Here is a 25,049-nt window from a genome sequence, read left to right as displayed (position 1 = left end):
TAACTCTCACACCCTATTTGACCCACTTCAGTCAGGCTTTCGTTCCCAACACTCCACTGAGACAGCACTGAATGATTCACCCTCCCCCCCACCAATCCCCCAAACCCCATGATCATTCCCATGATTATTTATCTTTATTTAAAATCGAAAGCAGAGAGATTCACCTACCCTCACCAATCCCCTAAACCCCCACAACCCCACACCCCATGATCATTCCCATTAAAGATTATTTATCTTTATTTAAAAACTTTTATCCACCTTGAAAAAGAGAGAGACAGCAGCACAGCAGGGTGGCAGCAGAAAGCACTCAGCCTCCTCCTCCAGGCTACAGCCAGCGCTTGGGAAGTGAGGATGCTGCTGCAGCCAGGGAGGAGGAAGTGACTGTGTAGCAGGGGCAGGGGAGGAGATTTTTGCTGCGCAGTGTTGCCCGGGAGACAGCCCGAGCAGCAGCTTTGGCCAGGGCATGATGTCATCGAGTTTCGCGGGCAGGCACACACTGGGAAGTAGGCTGCCTGTGTGACTGTGAGTGCTGGCTCATTTGCGGAGGGGTGGCGCCCTGCACCCACACGGCGCCCGGAGCGTATGCTCCACTGGCTCCGCCCTCCCTACCCCTCTGACAGTTGGAGGAAGCAGCGGCACAAATCCTACAGGCGTCAGCGGGAACCCTGGAGACAATACACAGTCAGTGGCCAGACAAAGAGGGTCCTGATTCCTTACCACATGCTACTCCTTAATATAAGGACACACATAAGGACACACATAAGGACACGCATACCGCTCACTTCCACTCCACTCGTAAGTACTGTGGATATTTCAAATTGAGAGGAGGGGTACTCATAAATGAAAAGTCTACTCAAGGGGTACGGGAGAGAGAAAAGGTCGGGAACCGCTGATCTATGTCATCACTGTATTGCTTTGCAATTGGCAGAACAAAAAATTACAGTAGGCTGTAGATGGCACGTATAAGACAAGAACAGGACATCTTTTAAGAAAACAAAAACAGAATCTTAAATGTTTTTCAGCATTTGTACATAAATGATTGTAGGCTTGCAAGCAGGGCCCTCTCCCCTCTGTGTCCTTTCTGCATTTGTTTCTGATTATGAAGAGTGACAGAATACAGTGTCGGTGCTTTCTAAATACCAGTTTTTCTCGAAAAATGGAATGACACTGTGCAACTACAGTATATACACAGGGCATATAAGTTTTAGCACTACTGACGGCTTAGAGCAGGCATGTCCAAACTGTGGCCCTCCAGCTGTTGTGAAACTACACATCCCAGTATGCCTTGTCATAGTTTTAGCATTCCCTAATAGCAAAACTGTGGCAAGGCATGATGGGACTTGTAGTTCAACAACAGCTGGACGGCCATAGTTTGGAAATGCTTGGCCTAGTCTAATGTAGCCCCTACACCAGGAATGGGGAACCTTCGGTCCTCCAGCTGTTGTTGAACTACAGATCCCAGCATGCCCTGCTACAGTTTTGCTATTTGGCCATGGTAAATCTATTGCAGGGCAGCTGGAGGGCCGAAGGTTCCCCATCCCTGCCATACACTTATGAGATATTGCATGCAATCATTCGATTTCGACCACATCTGTTTGATAAATTGAATGATTGTATGCACATTTTAGGGACCATGTGACAATGCGCGGCCGGTCCAATGACACATCAATAGATAGTATGTGCTGCACATAATATCTATTGAAATGCATCCGCGGGTGGCGGCGGAGAGAACACTTTACACAGCAGCGGGTTTGGGGAGAGGGGGCCGGAGGGACTGCTGGTGGCGTCCTTCGGAGTAGAGTAGTACTGCGAAGAAGCGCTGGTGGGTGGCAGGGGTCAGCGGTGGCGGCAGAATTTAAAAAAGCTGAGCTCTCTCGGCCAATCACAGGGCCGCACTGACCCCTGCTGCCCACTAACACTCCTTCTCAGCACTAAGCTACTCTGCCGCACTCTGTCCGCCCGCATTAAGCACCCGATGAGCCATCGCAAAATTGCATTTGACATCGGGTGCTGGAAGAGGGCACTTTTTGCATACCTCCCAACTTTGTGAATATCGTAATAGGAACACTCTATTATGCAAATTAGTTCGTGCCCCGTATTCGCCCGCGAATAGATGCTGTGCGTATGCGCACAGCGTCTATTCTGTCAGATTGGGGGGGCTCCCAACTGCCCCCCCACAGCGGGACACTGCCGGCCGCGGGAGGGATGCGGGAGCGTCCCCAAAAACCGGGACGTTCCCGTGTTTAGCGGGACAGTTGGGAGGTATGTTTTTGCACCATAAGATGCAATCAGATGCGTCGCATCGCATCCGATTGCATAAGTGTATAGGCAGCATAAGATTTATTTAACCCCTTCAGTGGTAATCCCGAGAATTTTCAAGGCTATGCTTCAGTGCCCAGACTGGCAAGGCTGGAAAATTCTCGGGATTGCCACTGTTTCGCGGCTCCCTCTTCTCCGCTGTGCCTCCTCCTCACCCTGCCCCACCGGCTGTTGTATTACAGCCTGCAGCACCGGCTACTGACACACCGGGTTGCCGGGGGCAGTGCCGGGTCGCCGGGGACAGGGCCAGGTGGCCGGGGTCAGTGCCGGGCAGCCGCTGATATAGTGTTCAGCTGCGCTGTCCGGACCCTACACACAGCGTTGTGGTTTTTTTAGGTAGCACCACTGAAAATATGATGTTCATCTACTAATTATGTAGTACTGTGATGTTATAGGCCTGTCATTACATTAGGGTGTGCACCCTCGGAAAAACTATTCTTGCTGTGCGTGGGGGTGTCTAGAACCAGTCAGGTTGTGATTCTAGCAGTATTTTAGTCAATAATCCACTTTTTATCATAATTTAAGTAACTCAAGCATCCACATATTATCTTTCACACAGAAAGGCAAATAGAAATACTTGACCTGATAATTTGCTTTTCTGTGTGAAAGGGGGATCTGACTGGGACCGGTAAAACAACCCTGCAAGTAGAAAAATAGTGACTGTACGCAAAGGTGCACTTAAAAAATATAGGGCGTGACTTCGCGGGGAAGGGCCGACTCCAAATGATAGCACCAAACACCACACAGTAGTGTGTAGTAGTCACATTACACCATACAATAGTGCCACTTATACACATTGTGCCAGTTAGAGCTCCTTAAAAACATTGGGGCAGATGTATTAAGTCTTAACAAGAGATAAATGCAAGTGTGATAAAGAGAGAAACGTCCAGCCAATCAGCTCCTTACTGACTTTTTTCAAACACAGCCTGTAACATGGCAGTTAGCAGGTGATTGGCTGGACGTTTATCTCTCCTTATCACCCTTGCATTTATCTCTTGTTAAGGCTTATTACATCTGCCCCATTGTGCCATTCGCTGATTGCCCGGGCGCCCGAATGCCTGAATGCCCTAAACAGGAATGCCTGAGCGTGGGAGCTCTCCCGAACTTTCCGAACACCGTAAGCCAGCACGGGCTGCCACAGAAGACCAGCTACAGACCCTTCTGTGGTGAGCATTTTCAAATCAACATTCTGCTTGTGTCAACCTTTTGACCATGTCAACCGGTTATACTCTATACAGAATCAGCTTGATCTTTATTGCTATAATCAGCCCTATGCACTTACTGGGATTATCCGCAGATTGCCATGAGATGGTAATTCTGAATAACACAAGGATTTTCAGCTATAATATCAGCCCTGCGATATACATATAACATACCTCCCAACTATTCATTACTGGCAGGAGGGAGAAATCCGTGTGGTGAAGGCGCCCACCCAAAAGTGTGGACGTGACCTCACAGTTAGGGGACATGCACCTTGACAAATCGAGTTGCACTACAAGGGAGCTAATAAATGTATTGTTCTTGCATGAAGGGTAAATATTGGCTGTTTTTGCATGTAGCCCACAAATACTGGACATCTTTATTTTTAAAGTGCAATTTATATACTGTATAAGTTAGGACAGGCTTATCTAAAAGCTAAATCTCTCTGCACATATTACATCTGCCCCACCTGCAATACAGCATGATGTTACCACAGTCTCTTGCTCTTTTTTGCTTTACGCTCATCTCTGGATCAAGCCTTTCATTCAGCTTGGGTTAAAGTTTTGCAAATCCTCGCAAAAGTACAACCCATGGTGGCAGGCTGTGCTGGGCTGCCCAAAGCAGGGCAAGGCCAGGACCCGCACATCGCTATTGTGAAAGCGCTTCTTCATACAGAATAGCTCTCGCACATTACTGGCTGCCCCCTAGCTGCATAGCCTTGCTTTGAAACCAGCGGCAGGCCAGCCATGTTTCAGATTGCAGCGGCTGCATGTGATGCGCAGCCCCTACAGCCCTCCCTCCAAATGTTCTGGACACGCCTGCATTATCTCGACTGCTGCCACAAAACGCTTACTTACTGCCCCCTCAGTTACATCATCACTGCCCCCATCGCGGCTTAAATCGCAACATACACTGGCGCAATTGCACATGCGCAATTCTCCAGAAATTGCCAATTGGTCCCATTTCCCAGTCACAGTTATATATCAGTGTACATTTGCCTCTGCCAGTGCCATGTACTTGGTCCAAGATTCCATCGGAAATCGGATGGATCTCTGCATATTCTCAAATCCATTTAAGGAGTCACAACACATCCAAGACACATTTATCCTACTTGAGGGCGCCCAGTTGCCATCCAATCACACGCACTCTGCCGTAAGTGAAGATACAACTGAGCGGAGGCGCTTTAAGAGAGGAGGAGGCCTGTGTGCTGTTTCCTCCATTTGGGCCCCTTCCCATCTTCCACCCATTGTCGCACTAGTTCCCAGCACAGTAGCTTCTGAGCTCTAGAGGGCAGATGTGTAGAACTCTGAAAAACCCCACCAGCGCTGCTATCTTCATCGCGGGACTCTGGAGGCGTAAGTATTCAAAATGAGTGCCGTGTATGCGGTGTGGGCTCCCCTGGGACTCAGGGGAGCCCACAACTGAGATTAACACACCTCTGAATTGTCTGTAATTACTCTTTTTGGGAGTAATGTTGCAGAAATTACCACCCGAGTAGCTTAACCAGGCTATTTGTGGTTTATTATTTGTGGCAGTTAATTTCCAGTCTTACCCACTGGTTGAATCAGCAATGGAAGAGATCTTGTATCACTGTGGTGGCCAACTCTAGTCCTCAAGAGCTACCAACAGTTAAGGTTTTCCAGGTCTTCTCACAGAATCAAAAGTGAAGTACTTAGCTCCAACTGTGGATCTTTTAAAATGTGTCAGTCAGTAGTGAGTGCACCTGTGCCTGCGAGGTGAGCTGGAAAACGTGAACGGTTGATAGCTCTCGAGGACTGGAGTTGGCTACCACTGTTGTAGCACAACAGGAATGTAGGCAGCTCACCAGCCAAGGAATGTCTTCTCTCAGAGTTACAGCAGGGGGAAGTTGATGGTCACAGGAACTAAAAGAAGGACTTCCGTCCTACAGGGCCAGATTAGCAATGGGGCGGATGGAGCTGCAGCTCCAGGTCCCGACATAAAAATAAGCCCCTCACCATGCCAGAATGATAATCACCAGACAGACACCAGCTGGCCATATGGTTGGCCATAAATAATAAGTATTATAATTGCATTTGTATTTTACATTTATGCACTTTTGTGTCCTTTTATACATTTAGGGTGACATTGGGGCTTATAGTGTATGGGTTCTACATGCCTGCATGGCACTGGTCTCACCTCTTTCATAATAGGCCCTTGAACATTTTTAGCTCCAGGACCATTAGGCCCTTAATCTGGATCTGCCATCCTCCACCATGTTGCTCATACACAGTGGCAAGACGGCACTGTACATGCGCAGATAACTATCTGTGGCCATATTTGTAGGGAGTAAAGTTTCCTAGGAGGAGCCATTTTATTGGAGACTGCACAGTAGCGCACTCCACTCCTAACAACTCCAACTTCACATACTGAGTGTACTTAATAATGAGGGAAACGCATCAGAGGCTGCACCCTCACTGCCCCCAACTGCCACTTTATGCACTTTGCTCTTTATTAGGATCCAACCAGCCGCTTCCCTCTTTTTATTGGAGGACTTTCCATTGGAGGACTTTCCATTGAAGGACTTTTCATTGGAGGACTTTTTCCACATCATCAAGATCTTCAGTGGACCTTTGTCTTCACCTTCACCACCAAGGAGAACAATGCTGCAAATGTAATCCTAATTGGATATAAAACTCCCCTGGTGAACTACAGCAGTAAATATACTGTACTTACCTCAAATTAACTTGCACCCTATGGAAAATGCACAAATTCTTGTGGCCTAAATGGTCCTTTCTCCATCCTTACACCATCTTGGCGGTAAATATAGGAGCGGATCCTGATTTATTAATCCTGATTTATTAATCAGTGGCTCATTGAGAGCAAAATATACATGATTTTTATATATGGTTTTTTTTTGTGATTTTTTTGTGTACCATTAAATGTTCTTTTAATTTCAAAACTCCTCATTGGTTATGGCGTTACTTTTTCTCCTCTCTTTTATGCCCAATTCAGGGCTTTACTCAGTCCCTTTAGTAGCTGCTTGGTCTAACATCCCCTGCCGGCACCCATTTGGCTACCCGTTAGTAGTCTCTGTTTCCTTGAGTGAGCAGCCAAGGAGTATTACAGTATGTGTGAACTAACATACACCGTACCTCACCCTCCCTCAGTCACTATACAAATCTTGTTTTAGAACTGAGCCTATCCATCAGAATGTGATAGCAAATATGAACATATACTTTAGTATAAAACTTGTGGAAAATATATTTTTTGACCACTACTAGGACAGGACAGCCCAGAAAAAAGTTTTATTATGGCACAAGAGACAATGCCTGTAGTCATCTGGCCATTCACTACAACAACATAAGCCAGTGGTTCCCAACTTCAGTCCTCAAGTATCCTCCACAGTCCCCATTTTCCAGGTCACCTGTGGATTTTTAAAATGTGACAGTTGGTTATACACAGTGCATCGCCTGGGTGACTTGGAAAAGCTGTTGGGGGACTTGAGGGCTGAGGTTGGCATAGGCAAAATAAAATAAAGTTTCTAGCTATATTTCTACATACATGGCATATCCATGCCCCATCTACATCAGGGTCAGATTATGGTTTGTGGGGTCCTACCAATAACTCGTGGGGTTCGCTAATGTATTAGATGGTATAATTCTCCAAGCAGTGAAAAATGTGTTCAACACACTGTAGTGCGCTCACTTTATGCCACATAGAGTCCCCATTTCACAATATGCCACAGTGCCCCCCCCCTCCCCCCACACTGGTGATATGTAGGCCCCAAATGTGTGTGGGCATGCACAGATAAACATCATTATATGCACAAGGTTAAGAGGTATACCATAACTGCAAAGCCCATCTGTAGTAATTGATAAAGGCGACATAGTTTAAATTTTTAAAGAAATGTTAATTTTACTGCAGTCCATTCAAGGAATCATCAGTGTGTACCAATAAAGGCTGCACAACTCTGCTAGCAAGACCAATATTGTTACATTTTAACGGAATTTCTCATCAAGCATCAATACTGGTAACACAACCCATACACGTATGTGTGTACATACAGCATATAGTAAGATATCCCTTAGGATTCAGACTTGACCATACTCCACCCCCCCAATCTCTGCCCCACAGACCACATTCATACATATATATAGTGAATAATGTACATCAATTACTTTTTTCCCATGGGGTGTCTAGTTTTGTGATTAGTAATTTAGCGTTCAGCCATTGCCGGAACTTCATTCGATAATAACAGCATATGTTTTGGCCAATCCCAAACTAGGTGGAGAAAACGTAGTCTCAGGAGATTAGCACTTAGGGTATGAAGCTTGTAGCACAAGATGTACGTCATGTGATCTGACTAGGGCAGGGTAGAGCGGTAATAAGTCATTTAATTGGATCATGCGGTCATCAGCTGATTTGCAAACAACGTAAATTGCCTCAACTCTGACGTCAGCCCATAAATATCTATTACAAGGGAACTCTTCAAAAGAGACAGTAGGCCTATACCGCTTTTAACTTGAGACATGAAGGAGGCCACGAAGTCCTTGCGGTTATCTTATAGCCCTCAACATCTAATTAAACAAAGGCAAAATGCATCTGGCTGTCAGATTTCTCTACAAAGCTCCGAAACAAAAGTTATCCTAAAGTGTCCACATAAGGTCTTAATATGTCCTCTCCCCAATTTTTTTTTCTTTGCTTTAACAAAGACAAATGCCACAGACTGCTATGGTACAGCACCAAACATGGTGTTCCATAGCCTAGTGCCAGTTGTTCCCGCTACAAGACATTCCAGTAACTGTCATTCAGCATAACTGAAGCTGGCCATACCCCTACAGATTTATTGTCAGTTGTCAGATCTGTCTGGTTGGAACAAAATCCTGGTAATTGATGAGAGCAGATGACCGTTGACCATTTGCTTTGAAATGCTGGAAAACTGCCAAAAACTGTCACTCAGGTATTACCAGGTGTTTGTCCGAACCAGCCCAATCTGACGATCTGTAGATTTATGGCCAGCTTAACATTCCACCGAGAAACAGGCATGGAGTTTCCAGTAGTTTTATGTAGGAAACTGTTATTATTATAGCCATTCTTACAGTAGAGAAGCGCAATGGTCATCCCGGAACCATTGTGTAACCAGTAGGCTCTGTCTCATATTTAATGGATTTATTAAACCACGGAGAGAGAGAGAAAGTGGAGGGAAATAAAGTCTAACCAATCAGCATCTGTCACATTATCTCTCTCAAAAAGTTTTATACATTTGTTACATCTCTCCCACAAAAATGTTGCCATTTTTGTACTGTAGGTACATCTGCGGACAGCCCCACGGCTTTTTTTTTTTTTTTAGAACTTCTTGGGTTTACACTCAGGGGCAGATGTATTAACCCTGGTGAAGTGATCAAGTGGAAGGTGATAATGCACCAGCCAAACAGCATATAACTGTCATTTTCAAACCCATCATGTAAATTGACAGTTAGGAGACGATTGGCTGGTGTGTTATCACTGGCTACTTTAATACTTATACCTTAATACATCTGCCCCTGAATAACTAAAAACCCTCTCTGAGGCCTAAATGACCTGTTTCTGTCACAGTTGTATGACCCCCATGTGCACTGCTGGGGATCTGCAAATGTTTTTCTGTCAGAAACTGTCAAATAAAGAAACATTTGTTTCTGTCCTCAGAACACCCCGAACACAGCGGAAGGTAGATCTCTAATCAGCGGGAACATACTGTTATAGTGCAGCAAACATAGTAGCAGATCTGAGGTTTTGCGAGGACAGATCTGACAGTACAATGAAAGTACCATCGCACATGCAAATATTATTTTAGGAATAATGTCAGATGGTGGCTCCTACCAACAGTATTACCGGGGGAAACTCACCATGGTGCCGAAGCATGTTAAGGGCAATATTCAAATTTGGAAACTACGTCAGGGGGGAACATTTCTGTTCAGTTTTACATTCAACAAACAAAAGCTTCTATTTCAGACAAGTGGAGGTGTTGACCAATTAGATTATGTCTATCATATCATTTTCTATAAAACAATATCAAAATGATAACTAGAATCCGATTGGTTTTTGTGGGCAACATCGCCACTTCATTTGTTTTAGAAGCTTTAGTAATTATAATCTGATTGGTTGCTATGGGCAACATCACCACTTGTCTTTTTTAGAAGCTTTTCTTAAATCTGCCACACTATGTTTAGTGCCCATGGCAACCAATCAGCTGCTCTGTATAATTTTATATTATGCAAATTATAGATGCTACTTTAGTGCCGATTAATTGTCATGGGCCACCTCTGCTCTTGCTCACTTCTCTTTTATCACGGATTCATACATCTACCCCAGTGTTTGAAAAATGACAGTTGGGGGCTGGTATTTTGTCTCTCTACTTTATCACTCTTCAAGGCGTAATACATGTGTACAATTGTCTCATGTAGTCATGTAAACTTAAGTATATATGAACACATAATTTGGATTTCCCTGACATATCTAAATGGTTTACTGTATGTTTAATGGATCACCAAAGCTAACACATACGTTGGTTTAAATAAAAAGCATAGCTAAAATAACAATATATATATATATATACACTGTAGGAAATGGAAGTATTAAAGTATTAAAGAAAGATTTGTGGCATATTTTTCTAGATGTCTAAAAAAAAGGTATTGCACCTAGCAACCAATCACAAACTGGCTATCATTTGTTAACCCTTTGAGTGCCAAGGGAATTTGTCAAAATAGATGTGAAAATTGCCAACCAATCAATTTTATTCATCATAATGACCTGTAATGTTTACCTTATATAGGAAGTATAATTTTTTTTACACATATTTTATTTGAATTTATATAACAAATGTGAGCGGCGCTGGTATTTTTTGCAGACATTTTGCATATCTCTCACAGGGTTAAATAAAAACTATAATTTCATTGGTTGTATGGGCAACTTTTCCTTTTTTTTAGAATTTTTTTTAACCCCTTCCCGACATTTGACGTACATGTACGTCATGGTCGGGAAGTACTTCCCGACATTTGACGTACATGTACGTCATGACTTCTAACTGTCACTGCGTCTAGAGACGCAGTGACAGTTAGGTGATGTCTGCTGTCCCTGACAGCAGACATCCCCCCTCGCCGCCCAGGGGGGGCAGGGGTGCCCCCCCCGGTCGGCGATCGCTGTGATTGGCTGTTCAAATCTGAACAGCCATTCACAGCGTTTCCTGTGTTACCGGCGGCTAAGCCGCTCGGTAACACAGGGATCGGTGGTGATCGGTGCTGTCAGGTACAGCACCGATCACCACCGATGTGCAGCCCACCCCTCGCACCCGCCGGGCACTCACCCGGCAGCAGCAGCGGCTCCAACGGCTCCCCCGGAGCGTCTGGAGCGCACGCAGCGCTGCCCTCCTCCCCCCTCCCCCCCGCAGCAGCAGCAGCAGCATCAAGCTGCTGAAAAAGGTGTACAATAAAATATATGCACTGAAAATATATGTATATATATATATATATATATATATATATACATACATACACACACACATATATATATATATATGTGTGTGTGTATATATATGTATATATATAAATATATATATATATATACATATATACACACATAAAAACAAGCGAAGAATCCGGCACTCCACGACTTTAAGTAAACAATACTTGCTCCGGTGCCTTCCCAGGTCAGCGACCATAAGTATAATGGATGGCAATAAGGCGTCACTCGGAGACTGGATACAACTTCAAAGATTTATTGTGTGGTGACCGACACCAGTGTTTCGAGACAACAGCTCGTCCTCAGGGTTCAACTCACAAACATCAAATGACAGAGTTAAATACCCTACAAAGATTCCCGCGCCCACCAATGCTTGATTAAACTTACCTGGATCAGGTGTGCCCTCTGCGTCTGTTGCGTGTAGTCAGAACACTCCTAAGCCACTGCGTGCTTCCTGGTGATGTCATCACCCCGCGTCCCTGCCTCTGGAACGCACGCCGGCAGTCGGAGCTCTCCTGACTTCCGCATAACTGACACGCAGGAGCTAACCCATCCAGGATTGATCTATGAGCACAATGCAAAAGATGTGCAATAAAGTGTCAAATACTTACACAACATTAAATATAATCAACAATTTTGATACAATATTAATATATATATAAAAAAGTGACAAAAAGAAATACAAAAAAATACAAAAAAATGACGGACAATGTTAAAAAGTGTAGTAACCCTTTGTTGGTCAGAGTCAACCTATTAATAGGATCATACATACAAAAAATCCCCTTAAAGGGGAAGTAATACTTTTATTTATATCAATATTATTAATAAAATAATCCAATAATCTGACCTATATTGGGCAGGTGGTCTACACACTCTGGAAGCACTCCGGATACAGAAAAAATTGATAACATTAAGAAAAGCATTATAAAAATATGTATTCGTTGGTATACAGACCAGCATGTGCTATAATGCCAAAAAAAAAACTTTACTTGCAAAAATCTTGTTTTCGCAAAAAAAGATTTGCAAACAAAATGGAGACAGACATAGGTTAACACACCAAGGTACTAGCAATGCATATTATAAAAAGCTTTGTAAGCCATGCTGTTCATTCAACCCCCTAGGCGCGATGGTGTCCAGCAAATGGATCCATCGCGCCTCAGCTTGAAGAAGCTTTCTACCTCTATTACCACCCCTGTAATGTAAAGGTATATGATCAATAATTTTTGACCTCACACTGGCAACACTGTGACTCTTCTGCACGCAATGTCGTGCAAAAGGTTGGTCACTATTGCCGCTGGCCAGGGCTTGTCTGATAGCGTGACGATGATTCGCCATCCTGGTTTTGAACTGACATTCTGTCTTGCCCACGTAATAAAGACCACATGGACAAGACAGAACATAGACCACGAATTTAGTAGAACACGTGACCGCAAATTTGATAGGGATACTGCGGCCCGTGTGTGGATGATTGATGAACTTCCCTGCCAGTAAAGAACCGCAGGTCGTGCACCCCACACATTTGTAACAACCCGCCGGTCGGGTCAAGAAATGTGTGGGTGCAGCTTTTTTAGTGAGCTCACTAATATCTAATTTCACTACCAGATCGCTTAAGTTTCTCCCCCGTTTATAGGATGGCATAATTTGCATTTTATTCAAACCGGGTAGTTCCTTATCCGTGGTGATAAGGGACCATAGCTGTTTCACCTTTCTAGTAACCACCTGGCTGTCGGTTGCAAATTCATTAACCCAGGGAATCTTAGATTTAATTTGCTCTGCCCTGTCGGGGGGATTTAATGCTACCTCTCTTGGGGTTTGTAAAACCTTCTCTTTAGCTTTCATGAGAGAGCCCCTCCTATAACCTCGGGCTTCAAATTTTTCTTGCATTAAATCCAGTTGCTTACAGGTTTCTACAGGATCACTAGTGATCCTGCGCACCCGCAACATCTGGGAAAAAGGGAGACCTTCCCGTAAGGGAAGGGGATGGCAGCTTTCGTGGCGTAAAAGAGTGTTTCTGTCTGTTTCTTTAACAAAAATAGAAGTAGAGAGTCTCCCACTGTTAAGCATGATTTTTACGTCCAGAAAATTAACAAAATTATCACTGATAGTAAAAGTAAACTTAACTGGACTTTCTGAACAATTATGGGACTCAAACATCTCTTTCAAGGAATCGGCGGACCCCTGCCAAAAAATCAACAAATCGTCGATGTATCGAAGATAAAGTAAGATCTTATCACTATTAGGGCCCTGAAAGAATAATTCGTTGTCTATCAGGCACATGAAAGCATTGGCATACGATGGGGCCACCGGGGATCCCATCGCACAGCCAAGTTTCTGCCTGTACATCTCCCCATTGAAGGTGAAGTAATTTCTATGCAGGACCAAAAATAACATTTTCATAAATGTTTGTGCATTAGGACCACAGTAGGCGTCATTATTCTCAATCAATAAACTCACAGCATCCATCCCCTGTGTGTGGGGGATGCATGTATATAGACTGGTAACATCAGCACTACAAAGTAACATATTATCTGGCCAACTATCCACCTCCTGCAGGCGTTTAATCAACATATTTGTATCTTTTAAATACGCCTTAGTTTGTTGTATGCAGGGATTAAGATAGGCATCCAGGTAAGTAGACACAGTGTGATACAAAGATCCCCTGGCAGAGATGATTGGTCTGCCAGGGGGATCTACCAAACCTTTGTGCACCTTAGGCAAGGTGTAAAAAAGGGGCACAATAGGGAAATCTGTTTTCAAAGCTGCACAAACTTTATCTGCAATCGAACCATCATTGAGAGCTGTAGCAAGGATACCGTCCAATTCCCTTTTATATTCATCAGAGGGATCACAACTCAAATGTTCATAAACCTCACCATCAGATAGCTGACGCTGGCATTCCTGTACATATTTATCAAGATCTTGTACCACTACTGAGCCCCCTTTGTCAGCCTTACGGATGATAATATCAGTCCTTTTTTGTAATGACTGAAGGGCCTTACGTTCTTGGATAGACAAATTATTAGCAATAAGTAAGGTGGGCTCAACAGTGTGGATAGAGTTCTCCATCATTCTCGTAAAGGAGCGTATGGAAGGGTTGTGGGATTGTGGGTCAAATTGAGATCTCGCTTGTAGTTTTCTTAACTGTGGTGGTATGGGGGGGGTTGTTGGGGGTTCAGGCTCACAACCTGTGCTAGAACTGGGGATGGCAGTGTTTTTATCAAAATGTTCTCGGAGTCTTAAGGATCGACCAAATCTATAAGTGTCCACTTTCCATTGGAAGCTATCTCTCTTAGAGGTCGGCACAAAAGATAACCCCTTGGAAAGTAAAAGTGTTTCAGTTGCATCTAGAGGGGTACTTGACAGATTAAACACCAAGTCCTTACCTAGCGTACGACCTTCCGACCTTTTCTGGCGCTCGTTCTGCTTGGAGCGCCGCGTCCTGCGCCTCGACCTGCTGGTGGCTTGTGGGAGGCTTGCAAAGGTACGCCTAAAGGGCCGACTCCTGATGCTGAGGAGGAAGGTGTTTGTAAATCCGTATCGCTAGCTGAGGTGCTAGTACCTTCATAATCCAGATGCTGTCGACTCCTGTATCTTCTCACATAAGAAACCTTATGTGAGAAGATACAGGAGTCGACAGCATCTGGATTATGAAGGTACTAGCACCTCAGCTAGCGATACGGATTTACAAACACCTTCCTCCTCAGCATCAGGAGTCGGCCCTTTAGGCGTACCTTTGCAAGCCTCCCACAAGCCACCAGCAGGTCGAGGCGCAGGACGCGGCGCTCCAAGCAGAACGAGCGCCAGAAAAGGTCGGAAGGTCGTACGCTAGGTAAGGACTTGGTGTTTAATCTGTCAAGTACCCCTCTAGATGCAACTGAAACACTTTTACTTTCCAAGGGGTTATCTTTTGTGCCGACCTCTAAGAGAGATAGCTTCCAATGGAAAGTGGACACTTATAGATTTGGTCGATCCTTAAGACTCCGAGAACATTTTGATAAAAACACTGCCATCCCCAGTTCTAGCACAGGTTGTGAGCCTGAACCCCCAACAACCCCCCCCATACCACCACAGTTAAGAAAACTACAAGCGAGATCTCAATTTGACCCACAATCCCACAACCCTTCCATACGCTCCTTTACGAGAATGATGGAGAACTCTATCCACACTGTTGAGCCCACCTTACTTATTGCTAATAATTTGTCTATCCAAGAACGTAAGGCCCTTCAGTCATTACAAAAAAGGACTGATATTATCATCCGTAAGGCTGACAAAGGGGGCTCAGTAGTGGTACAAGATCTTGATAAATATGTACAGGAATGCCAGCGTCAGCTATCTGATGGTGAGGTTTATGAACATTTGAGTTGTGATCCCTCTGATGAATATAAAAGGGAATTGGACGGTATCCTTGCTACAGCTCTCAATGATGGTTCGATTGCAGATAAAGTTTGTGCAGCTTTGAAAACAGATTTCCCTATTGTGCCCCTTTTTTACACCTTGCCTAAGGTGCACAAAGGTTTGGTAGATCCCCCTGGCAGACCAATCATCTCTGCCAGGGGATCTTTGTATCACACTGTGTCTACTTACCTGGATGCCTATCTTAATCCCTGCATACAACAAACTAAGGCGTATTTAAAAGATACAAATATGTTGATTAAACGCCTGCAGGAGGTGGATAGTTGGCCAGATAATATGTTACTTTGTAGTGCTGATGTTACCAGTCTATATACATGCATCCCCCACACACAGGGGATGGATGCTGTGAGTTTATTGATTGAGAATAATGACGCCTACTGTGGTCCTAATGCACAAACATTTATGAAAATGTTATTTTTGGTCCTGCATAGAAATTACTTCACCTTCAATGGGGAGATGTACAGGCAGAAACTTGGCTGTGCGATGGGATCCCCGGTGGCCCCATCGTATGCCAATGCTTTCATGTGCCTGATAGACAACGAATTATTCTTTCAGGGCCCTAATAGTGATAAGATCTTACTTTATCTTCGATACATCGACGATTTGTTGATTTTTTGGCAGGGGTCCGCCGATTCCTTGAAAGAGATGTTTGAGTCCCATAATTGTTCAGAAAGTCCAGTTAAGTTTACTTTTACTATCAGTGATAATTTTGTTAATTTTCTGGACGTAAAAATCATGCTTAACAGTGGGAGACTCTCTACTTCTATTTTTGTTAAAGAAACAGACAGAAACACTCTTTTACGCCACGAAAGCTGCCATCCCCTTCCCTTACGGGAAGGTCTCCCTTTTTCCCAGATGTTGCGGGTGCGCAGGATCACTAGTGATCCTGTAGAAACCTGTAAGCAACTGGATTTAATGCAAGAAAAATTTGAAGCCCGAGGTTATAGGAGGGGCTCTCTCATGAAAGCTAAAGAGAAGGTTTTACAAACCCCAAGAGAGGTAGCATTAAATCCCCCCGACAGGGCAGAGCAAATTAAATCTAAGATTCCCTGGGTTAATGAATTTGCAACCGACAGCCAGGTGGTTACTAGAAAGGTGAAACAGCAATGGTCCCTTATCACCACGGATAAGGAACTACCCGGTTTGAATAAAATGCAAATTATGCCATCCTATAAACGGGGGAGAAACTTAAGCGATCTGGTAGTGAAATTAGATATTAGTGAGCTCACTAAAAAAGCTGCACCCACACATTTCTTGACCCGACCGGCGGGTTGTTACAAATGTGTGGGGTGCACGACCTGCGGTTCTTTACTGGCAGGGAAGTTCATCAATCATCCACACACGGGCCGCAGTATCCCTATCAAATTTGCGGTCACGTGTTCTACTAAATTCGTGGTCTATGTTCTGTCTTGTCCATGTGGTCTTTATTACGTGGGCAAGACAGAATGTCAGTTCAAAACCAGGATGGCGAATCATCGTCACGCTATCAGACAAGCCCTGGCCAGCGGCAATAGTGACCAACCTTTTGCACGACATTGCGTGCAGAAGAGTCACAGTGTTGCCAGTGTGAGGTCAAAAATTATTGATCATATACCGATACATTACAGGGGTGGTAATAGAGGTAGAAAGCTTCTTCAAGCTGAGGCGCGATGGATCCATTTGCTGGACACCATCGCGCCTAGGGGGTTGAATGAACAGCATGGCTTACAAAGCTTTTTATAATATGCATTGCTAGTACCTTGGTGTGTTAACCTATGTCTGTCTCCATTTTGTTTGCAAATCTTTTTTTGCGAAAACAAGATTTTTGCAAGTAAAGTTTTTTTTTTGGCATTATAGCACATGCTGGTCTGTATACCAACGAATACATATTTTTATAATGCTTTTCTTAATGTTATCAATTTTTTCTGTATCCGGAGTGCTTCCAGAGTGTGTAGACCACCTGCCCAATATAGGTCAGATTATTGGATTATTTTATTAATAATATTGATATAAATAAAAGTATTACTTCCCCTTTAAGGGGATTTTTTGTATGTATGATCCTATTAATAGGTTGACTCTGACCAACAAAGGGTTACTACACTTTTTAACATTGTCCGTCATTTTTTTGTATTTTTTTGTATTTCTTTTTGTCACTTTTTTATATATATATTAATATTGTATCAAAATTGTTGATTATATTTAATGTTGTGTAAGTATTTGACACTTTATTGCACATCTTTTGCATTGTGCTCATAGATCAATCCTGGATGGGTTAGCTCCTGCGTGTCAGTTATGCGGAAGTCAGGAGAGCTCCGACTGCCGGCGTGCGTTCCAGAGGCAGGGACGCGGGGTGATGACATCACCAGGAAGCACGCAGTGGCTTAGGAGTGTTCTGACTACACGCAACAGACGCAGAGGGCACACCTGATCCAGGTAAGTTTAATCAAGCATTGGTGGGCGCGGGAATCTTTGTAGGGTATTTAACTCTGTCATTTGATGTTTGTGAGTTGAACCCTGAGGACGAGCTGTTGTCTCGAAACACTGGTGTCGGTCACCACACAATAAATCTTTGAAGTTGTATCCAGTCTCCGAGTGACGCCTTATTGCCATCCATTATATACACACATATATATATATATATATATATATATATATATGTGTGTGTGTGTGTATATGTGTGTGTGTATATACCCCACCGATCGCCAGCCCCCCCCCCCTCCCACCCGGCAGCCCCCCTCCCTCCCACCCACCCGGCTGCCGCAGCGCCAGCACCCCTCCCACCCCCCCGCCAGCCGCAGCGCCAGCCCCCCTCCCAAAGCTGGTGACTAAAATGGGGTCACTTGTGGGGGGGTTCCACTGTATTGGTGCTTCGGGGGTCTTGCTAATGCGACATAGCACCCACCATTCATTCCGCCACCAAAAATCACTCCTTCCCTTCTGAGTTCTGCCATGCACCCAACTGGTATTTTTTGGTCACACATGAGGCATTGCCGTACTCGGGAGAAATTGGGGCACAGATTTTGGGGTGCTTTGTCTCCTTCATTCCTTGTGAAAATAAAAAATTTTGAGCCAGAACTGCATTTTTGTGTAAAAAATTACATTTTTTTACACAAAAATGCAGATCTGGCTCAAAATTTTTCATTTTCACAAGGAATGAAGGAGACAAAGCACCCCAAAATCTGTGCCCCAATTTCTCCCGAGTACGGCAATGCCTCATGTGTGACCAAAAAATACCAGTTGGGTGCATGGCAGGACTCAGAAGGGAAGGAGTGATTTTTGGATTTTGCAGCACAGATTCTGGTTGAATGACCCCCGAAACACCCATACAGTAGAACCCCCCCACAAGTGACCCCATTTTGCAAACTACACCCTTCAGGGAATTCATCAAGGGGTTTCACCAATTTTGATACAACTGAGCTGTGAAAATGAAAAATTAATTTTTTTTATTTTCACTGCCCAGTTGTACCACAATTGGTGAAACCCCTGGGGGTTTGAAATGTACACTATACCCCTAGATGAATTCCCTGAAGGGTGTAGTTTGCAAAATGGGGTCACTTGTGGGGGGGTTCCTAACTTTTAGCATCTTATGGTGCCTAGAAACCTACATGGTGCCTAAAAAATAATCTCATAAAAAGGAGGCTCCAAAATCAAGTAGGTGCTCCTTCTATTATGAAGCCTGTGGTTTGGTCACCGTGCACACTAGGGCCACATATAGGATATTTATGAAAACAAAAGAATTGGGGGAATCAATTTTTAGTCACATTTCTCTAGTAAAATCTACTGTATTCGTTAGAAAAATGTATTAAAATTGAAACTCTGCAAAAAAAATGAAATTTTGAAATTTCACCTACACTTTGTTTTAATTCCTGTGAAACACCTAAAGGGTTAACAAACTTTCAAAATGCTGTTTTGAATACTGTGAGGGGTGCAGTTTTTGAAATGGCATCATTTATGGGGGTGTCTCACATACAAGTCCCTCAAAGTCACATCAGAACTGAACTGGTCCCTAAAAAAATCAGTGTTTGAAATTTTCTTGAAAATTTGAGAATTTGCTATTCATATTTTACGCCTCCTAGTGTCCAAAAAAATGAAAAGGAAGTTGAAATAATGATGGCAACATAAAGTAGACATATGGTCTATGTTAGTTATTAACTATTTTGAGTGGTATGATTATTTGTCTCACAAGCAGAAAATTTAACATTTTGCAAATCGCTAAATTTTCCATTTTTTCACGACATTTTGGTATTTTTCACAAAAAAACACAGACTGTATCGACCCAAATTTACCACTAATTTGAAGTACAATGTGTCACGAAAAAACAATCTCAAAATCACTGGGATAAGTAAAAGCAAAAAAAAGTTATCCCCACTTAAGTGAGACATGTCAGATTTGAAAAAAATGGCTCTGTCAGGAACGCAAAAACTAGCTCTGTCAGGAAGGGGTTAAAATAAGCCACAAAGTTTTGCAAGGGTTTTTTTTTTCCAACACACATCAGCTTTCCTCCATGTAATCCCACTGAAGGACACCGTATAATCTTTTAGCCTCCTTTTTACAGGATTTGGTGGATAACAGAGTACAACAGCTTGCTGAAAGCTAAACAGCAAACGTTAATACAACAAGCACATTATGTTGTGTCAGGACATTGTCAGGGATGTGCTGGAAAATGACACAAAAACACAAAACAACATAAAACTGGACACACTACTAATGTAGACATTGACATCAAGGTCTAGTGGCCCTGTTGACGCTGACATGAGGTCTGCTGTACGCAGGAAAATGGCCTCTGCATTAACAAAGAAAAAGCTACAATGTAGATTGTGATAGTTTAACAAATCAAAATTTAATTTTGGACTATTGCTCCTTTACCATGTGCGACCATTGCTAAATGTATATTTTTGTTGGTTATACATGGATTCCGCAGCTGTTATCACCTACCTTTTTCACATCAGGTACATTGAACGTCTTCTTTGTATGAGCCACCCATCCCACAATTCCAATATCCAAAGGAAAAACAATTTCACCTTCAGGTGTTACCAGGTTTTCTTCCAGCTTAGAGTTTTTTGTGACGTTGAAGAGGCGCGTGGCGAGCTCAGGTATCCCGTTCCTGGCCCTTTGCATGAACAAGCTACAGTAGCTGGCTTGTAGGAGGAGAGCCAGCCTTTGCAGAACCTTATGAATGGTCTTCTCCATGTTGCTGGCATCTTGGATCTCTCTTATCAACTCCAACAAAATGTCGGCTTCTTCCAACTTTGACAGGTCGTGAAAAGAAACTCCGTCTTTGAGGTTCAACTGTTTGTTGTTGAACAAGGCCCCAACAGTCTCATTCCTTAACTTTCTGTCAAAATATTCCTTTGCAAATTGAGGGTTATTTTCGAGGTATTTTTCAACGTCTTCCTTCTTTATCTCCCCCATTTTGATGGAGACCGCTCCTCAGCAATGCATGCTTGTTTGCGCTATAAACATTTAATTGCAAAAACAATACGTCATGACAATTCGGTCATTCTGCCGACTATGTTCTGCGATCGCACATGTATCCTTGAGAGCTTAGAAAACCTTGCCAACCTCCTTGACGTCTGACAGAAGGCACTGGCTTAGTGTCTTCTTAGTGCGGGATTCTGAAGACAGCTAATTAAACAGATGTCAAGGCACTAAACCCCTGGCGTGCTTTTAGCCTCTAAATCCGGAGGGAATCATTTTAGACAGAGCAAACCATTTTAAGATCACAACCCTGCTACTTATAAAGGTTCCAAAGTAGAATGTGCATCTACAACGAATGTTTAAAACATGGCTGACACGTGGTACGGGGACTGATTTGCTGATTTGTGAATGGAAGATGTAATCACATTTTAGAGAGCATAATCCTGTTGGAGGAAACAGCTCACGTAGAAGGTGCTTAAGGAGAGCGGCACTAGTGTAACTTCTGGTTTTGATTTATGTACAGCTAGTAAAAGGGCCTGGCATTTCATGGACTGTAATAGGGGCCTACACATGGGTCAATTTCAGGGCAATTTCTAATCTACAGTATCTGACTAAATTTGACTAGATCGCTAATAAAATGCCCCTACATCACTGTGTGTAAAGGCCATAGCGGTAGGGATATGTGGCCCAGCGCATCGTCATCGCCCGGTGATTAAGATCCAGCATGCATGATAACACTGAGAACACTGGCCCTGACAGACCGCTCAGCACACATCTAGCATCGCTCAGATCCTGCAGCGCAATCTCTACATGTGTAGGCCCATAAATGTCCAACCTGCTCACTTCTGCTCCAGTGCTCAGCAAGTGGGGCTGGCTTCACAAAAGGCACCATTATATTTGAAAATACAATGTTCCAAACACAAATTTGACACCATATTCTGACTTTTAGAACAGAATAAATCATGAAAGCAGCAGTAAAGCCCCACACACATTAGAGAATATAGTAAAAGATATGGGTGCCGGATGGCTGACAGAAAGTCGAGATTCCGACTGTCATTACACCGACGTTGGAATCCTGACTGCTAAAACCCAGACACTCGGGATCCCGACGGCCACCGGCTATTCTCCCTAGAGGCAAGGCCTGATTAAGGGGGGGGCACAGGGGCTCAGCACCCCTGGGCCCCTTCTATCTAGGGGCCCCCTGTGGTTGGCATATCATTTGCAATAAAAACTAAAGGTTTTGTGCATGGCAGTGGGGTAGTGCTGCAGCTTTGCCTATCTCCCAATGTGACAATGATTAATAGTCAGCAATGGTGAGCATCGGGAGCCAAGGCACACTGACTGCACAAGTGTGCAGTGCATTACTGGTAGTTGACTAAGTCCCAAGAGACTTTGCACAAGAGGTCAGAGGCTGTGAGGCTTGTGCTAAGCTCTGCTTGGTGGAGCTCATCATATGCTTCTCAGGCCAATGGAGGACAGCAGCAGCAGCGGCCTCATCATGGGAGGGTTTTTTAATTAAAGACAGCGCTGAGCCTGTCAGAACTCCTACAGAGGACAAACACAGAAGGACAAACACAGGCTTTTTATGTAGTATTATATATATATATATATATATATATATATATATATATATGTTTATATTAATCCCCGCTCTGCAGTTATCCTGTGCTGTCTCAGAATGAGCTTCACCTAAAACACTTGGGTGTCTCCAGCTGCATGCGACATGCTAGCGTATTTTTTTCTGGCCACCCCCCATTACCTCCCCCAAACGCTGATGACCAGCAGCAAATCAGCAGGCCCTCTGGCAGCGGTGTCGGAATGTTCTTTGGCTGGTAAGTTGCCCCCTTGCCCTCCATATTCTGATGCACCACCGCCGCTGCTCTCTCCCTATATAGCACTGACAGTGACAGCCATGCTCAGTGCCCAATAACATTGGCTTCAGTGACAGGGCATGCTTTCAAATTGGCTGAAAGCACGTCCCTGTCATGGAGGCATTTGTAGAGGTGCCACTTACACTATTTTTCATGGGTTTTTACAGCCCTCTGCTTGTCCACACCCCCTGCTTCCAGATATTTATTATGGGCAGCCGGAGGTAGTGGTTCGGTGACTCCAAAATTAATTTAAACACTATAAAAATTTTTAAATGATTTGATTAATATAAAGAAGATGCTTGTGACACAGAATGTGTGTCATAAGTATCTTCTTTATATTATTTTAATGAAGAGTGACAGGGGAGGCACTGCCTCCTCTGACTGCACATCCCTGCAGCCCCCCACTGTGAATAAATCCACTGTGTGTATGCGTTAGAGGTTTGTAGGGGCGGAGCAGTGCCTGCTGCAGTGTAGCTGTAACCTGACCACTTACCTGGCGCTGCACCTTCTCACCTTCAGGCCGTGACAAACCACAGTCCTGGAAATCTCCGGCACCCAGTCACGAACACCTAGGAGGAAGGAGAGGTGGTGAGTGTGTTTCTTCCTTCGCACAGACCGATGCGCCCTCCATCCCGCGACGTCTCTACAGAGGCACTCTCCAGGCTCTGGGAAACATCATCATCGGCACATGGCCACAGAGCCCGAAGTGTCACCTATGGGCACTTGTGCACCTAGGTGAGCCTTGACCTTGCACGGAGGTGCAAGGTCCACATACGCCCTGAATTTAGGAAGGAATGGAGACAGGCAGGAAGAAACACACAGATGGACAGACAAGATGACACTCACTGTCGTCAATCTTGTACCTTTTCTAACAGGGCCTAACGGTGACATGTAACTGGGTAACTACATCACATAGCCCTCAAACTGACTGTGTGTGTGTGGTGCGACACAAACTAGCAGTACTACATACCTCCCAACATTTGTCTCCGGCGACTCGGGACGCAACTCCCGCGCGCCGGAGGCGCGCCGGAAATTTCGGGGGCGTGGCCTAATTTCGGGGGCGTGGCCTATACTCGCGGCTCCCCTCGCGAGGCCACGCCCCCATTTTGCCGCTATGGGGGCATGACCCAGAGGCTCTGTGAGCCTCTAGCCATGCCCCCAGCCCCCTGGCTGCGGGAATAGACGCTGTGCGTTTATTCCCCGCTGCTTAGCAGCCGACAGGGGGGACTCCCAACAGCCCCCCCACACCGCGGGACACTGATGCCCGCGGGTGGGACATCGGGACAGGCCCTGACAATCGGGACTGTCCCGATAAAATCGGGACTGTTGGGAGGTATGGTACTAACAATTCTACACACGGAGATGCCCTGCACGGAAAACAGCATGCTATACAGAACAAAGTACAGTATAAACACAAACCATCTCTTTAAACCTCTGCCTATTCTCAGCTGTCACTACTCCCTTCCTGACTAGAGCTGGCCAGCTTACACACTCTAAATATTCCCATTCCCTACTAGGGGCCTAACGAGGTGACTGACGCACAGCCCGTCCACCTCCTACCCCAAGCCCTGGGTAAACCACAATATTGGACCTAGGGCTAGGGTTACCACCTCACTCTTCATAAATTCCTGGAGATCCCCCCCCCCCCCATAATACAAATGTGCGGGCGCTATGGAAAAGGGGGTGTGGCATATGCACAAAGTGGGTGTGGTCTATTTAAAATAGGGCGTGGTCTATAAAAAAAAAAAAAACAGGAAGCAAGACGGCGGCATTCCAAGGATTTTATCAAAAGTGTATTAAATAGTGGGATATGACTCCAACATTTCGGGGCCCGAACGCCCCTCTGTCAAGTTGAATAATATATACACATACATATGTATACATACACATACATATGCAGGGGCGGATCCAGGATAAAATGACAGGGGGGGCACCATGATAAAAGAGGGTTTAGGTGGGGGAGGGGTGGTGTTAGTGGTGCCAGTGTACATGCTAAGAGAGCGGCAGAGAGGGTGGGAATGGGAATAAAAATAGGCCCTGGCATTGAAAGTACGCAGGCCCACCATGGCGACAAAAGTGAAGGATGTAGTTGTGCATGCGCCGAAGGCGCGCTCCGGAAAAGGGGTTGTGGCCACTCAACAGGGGCGTATCCTTGAGTGTAGTGTACAACACCATATACAACTTCTACACATTATGCAACAAAATACTAGACCCCATTATACTTGCCCCTTACACATGATGCCAAATGGAATGAGACAAAATTCACATAATGCCACATGGATTGTGCCAAAATTCAAATAATGCCACATGGATTGTGTCAAAATTCAGATAATTCCACACGGATTGAGCCAAAATTTAAATAATAACACGCGGATTGAGCCAAAATTCACA

At 44.4% G+C, this 25,049-nt stretch overlaps 1 protein-coding gene across 1 annotated transcript in view; it reads right to left on the bottom strand.

Moving 5' to 3' along the window:
* The window catches only part of PDE6C (phosphodiesterase 6C), a 90,709-nt gene extending 69,662 nt beyond the window's left edge, over positions 1–21,047 (bottom strand). The window contains exon 1 of the mRNA XM_083149366.1: positions 20,305–21,047. Within this exon, the coding sequence (XP_083005492.1) occupies positions 20,305–20,781 (477 nt within the window). The 5' untranslated portion in view covers positions 20,782–21,047. The remainder of the gene's footprint in view (positions 1–20,304) is intronic.
* Between the last annotated feature and the right edge of the window lie 4,002 nt (positions 21,048–25,049).

The sequence above is a fragment of the Crinia signifera genome, chromosome 6 (genome assembly GCF_055691185.1).
Source record: "Crinia signifera chromosome 6, ASM5569118v1, whole genome shotgun sequence".
NCBI lineage: Eukaryota > Metazoa > Chordata > Amphibia > Anura > Myobatrachidae > Crinia > Crinia signifera.
The sequence above is the reverse complement of the archived record's forward strand: the minus strand, read 5'-3'. Positions and strand labels throughout refer to the sequence as shown.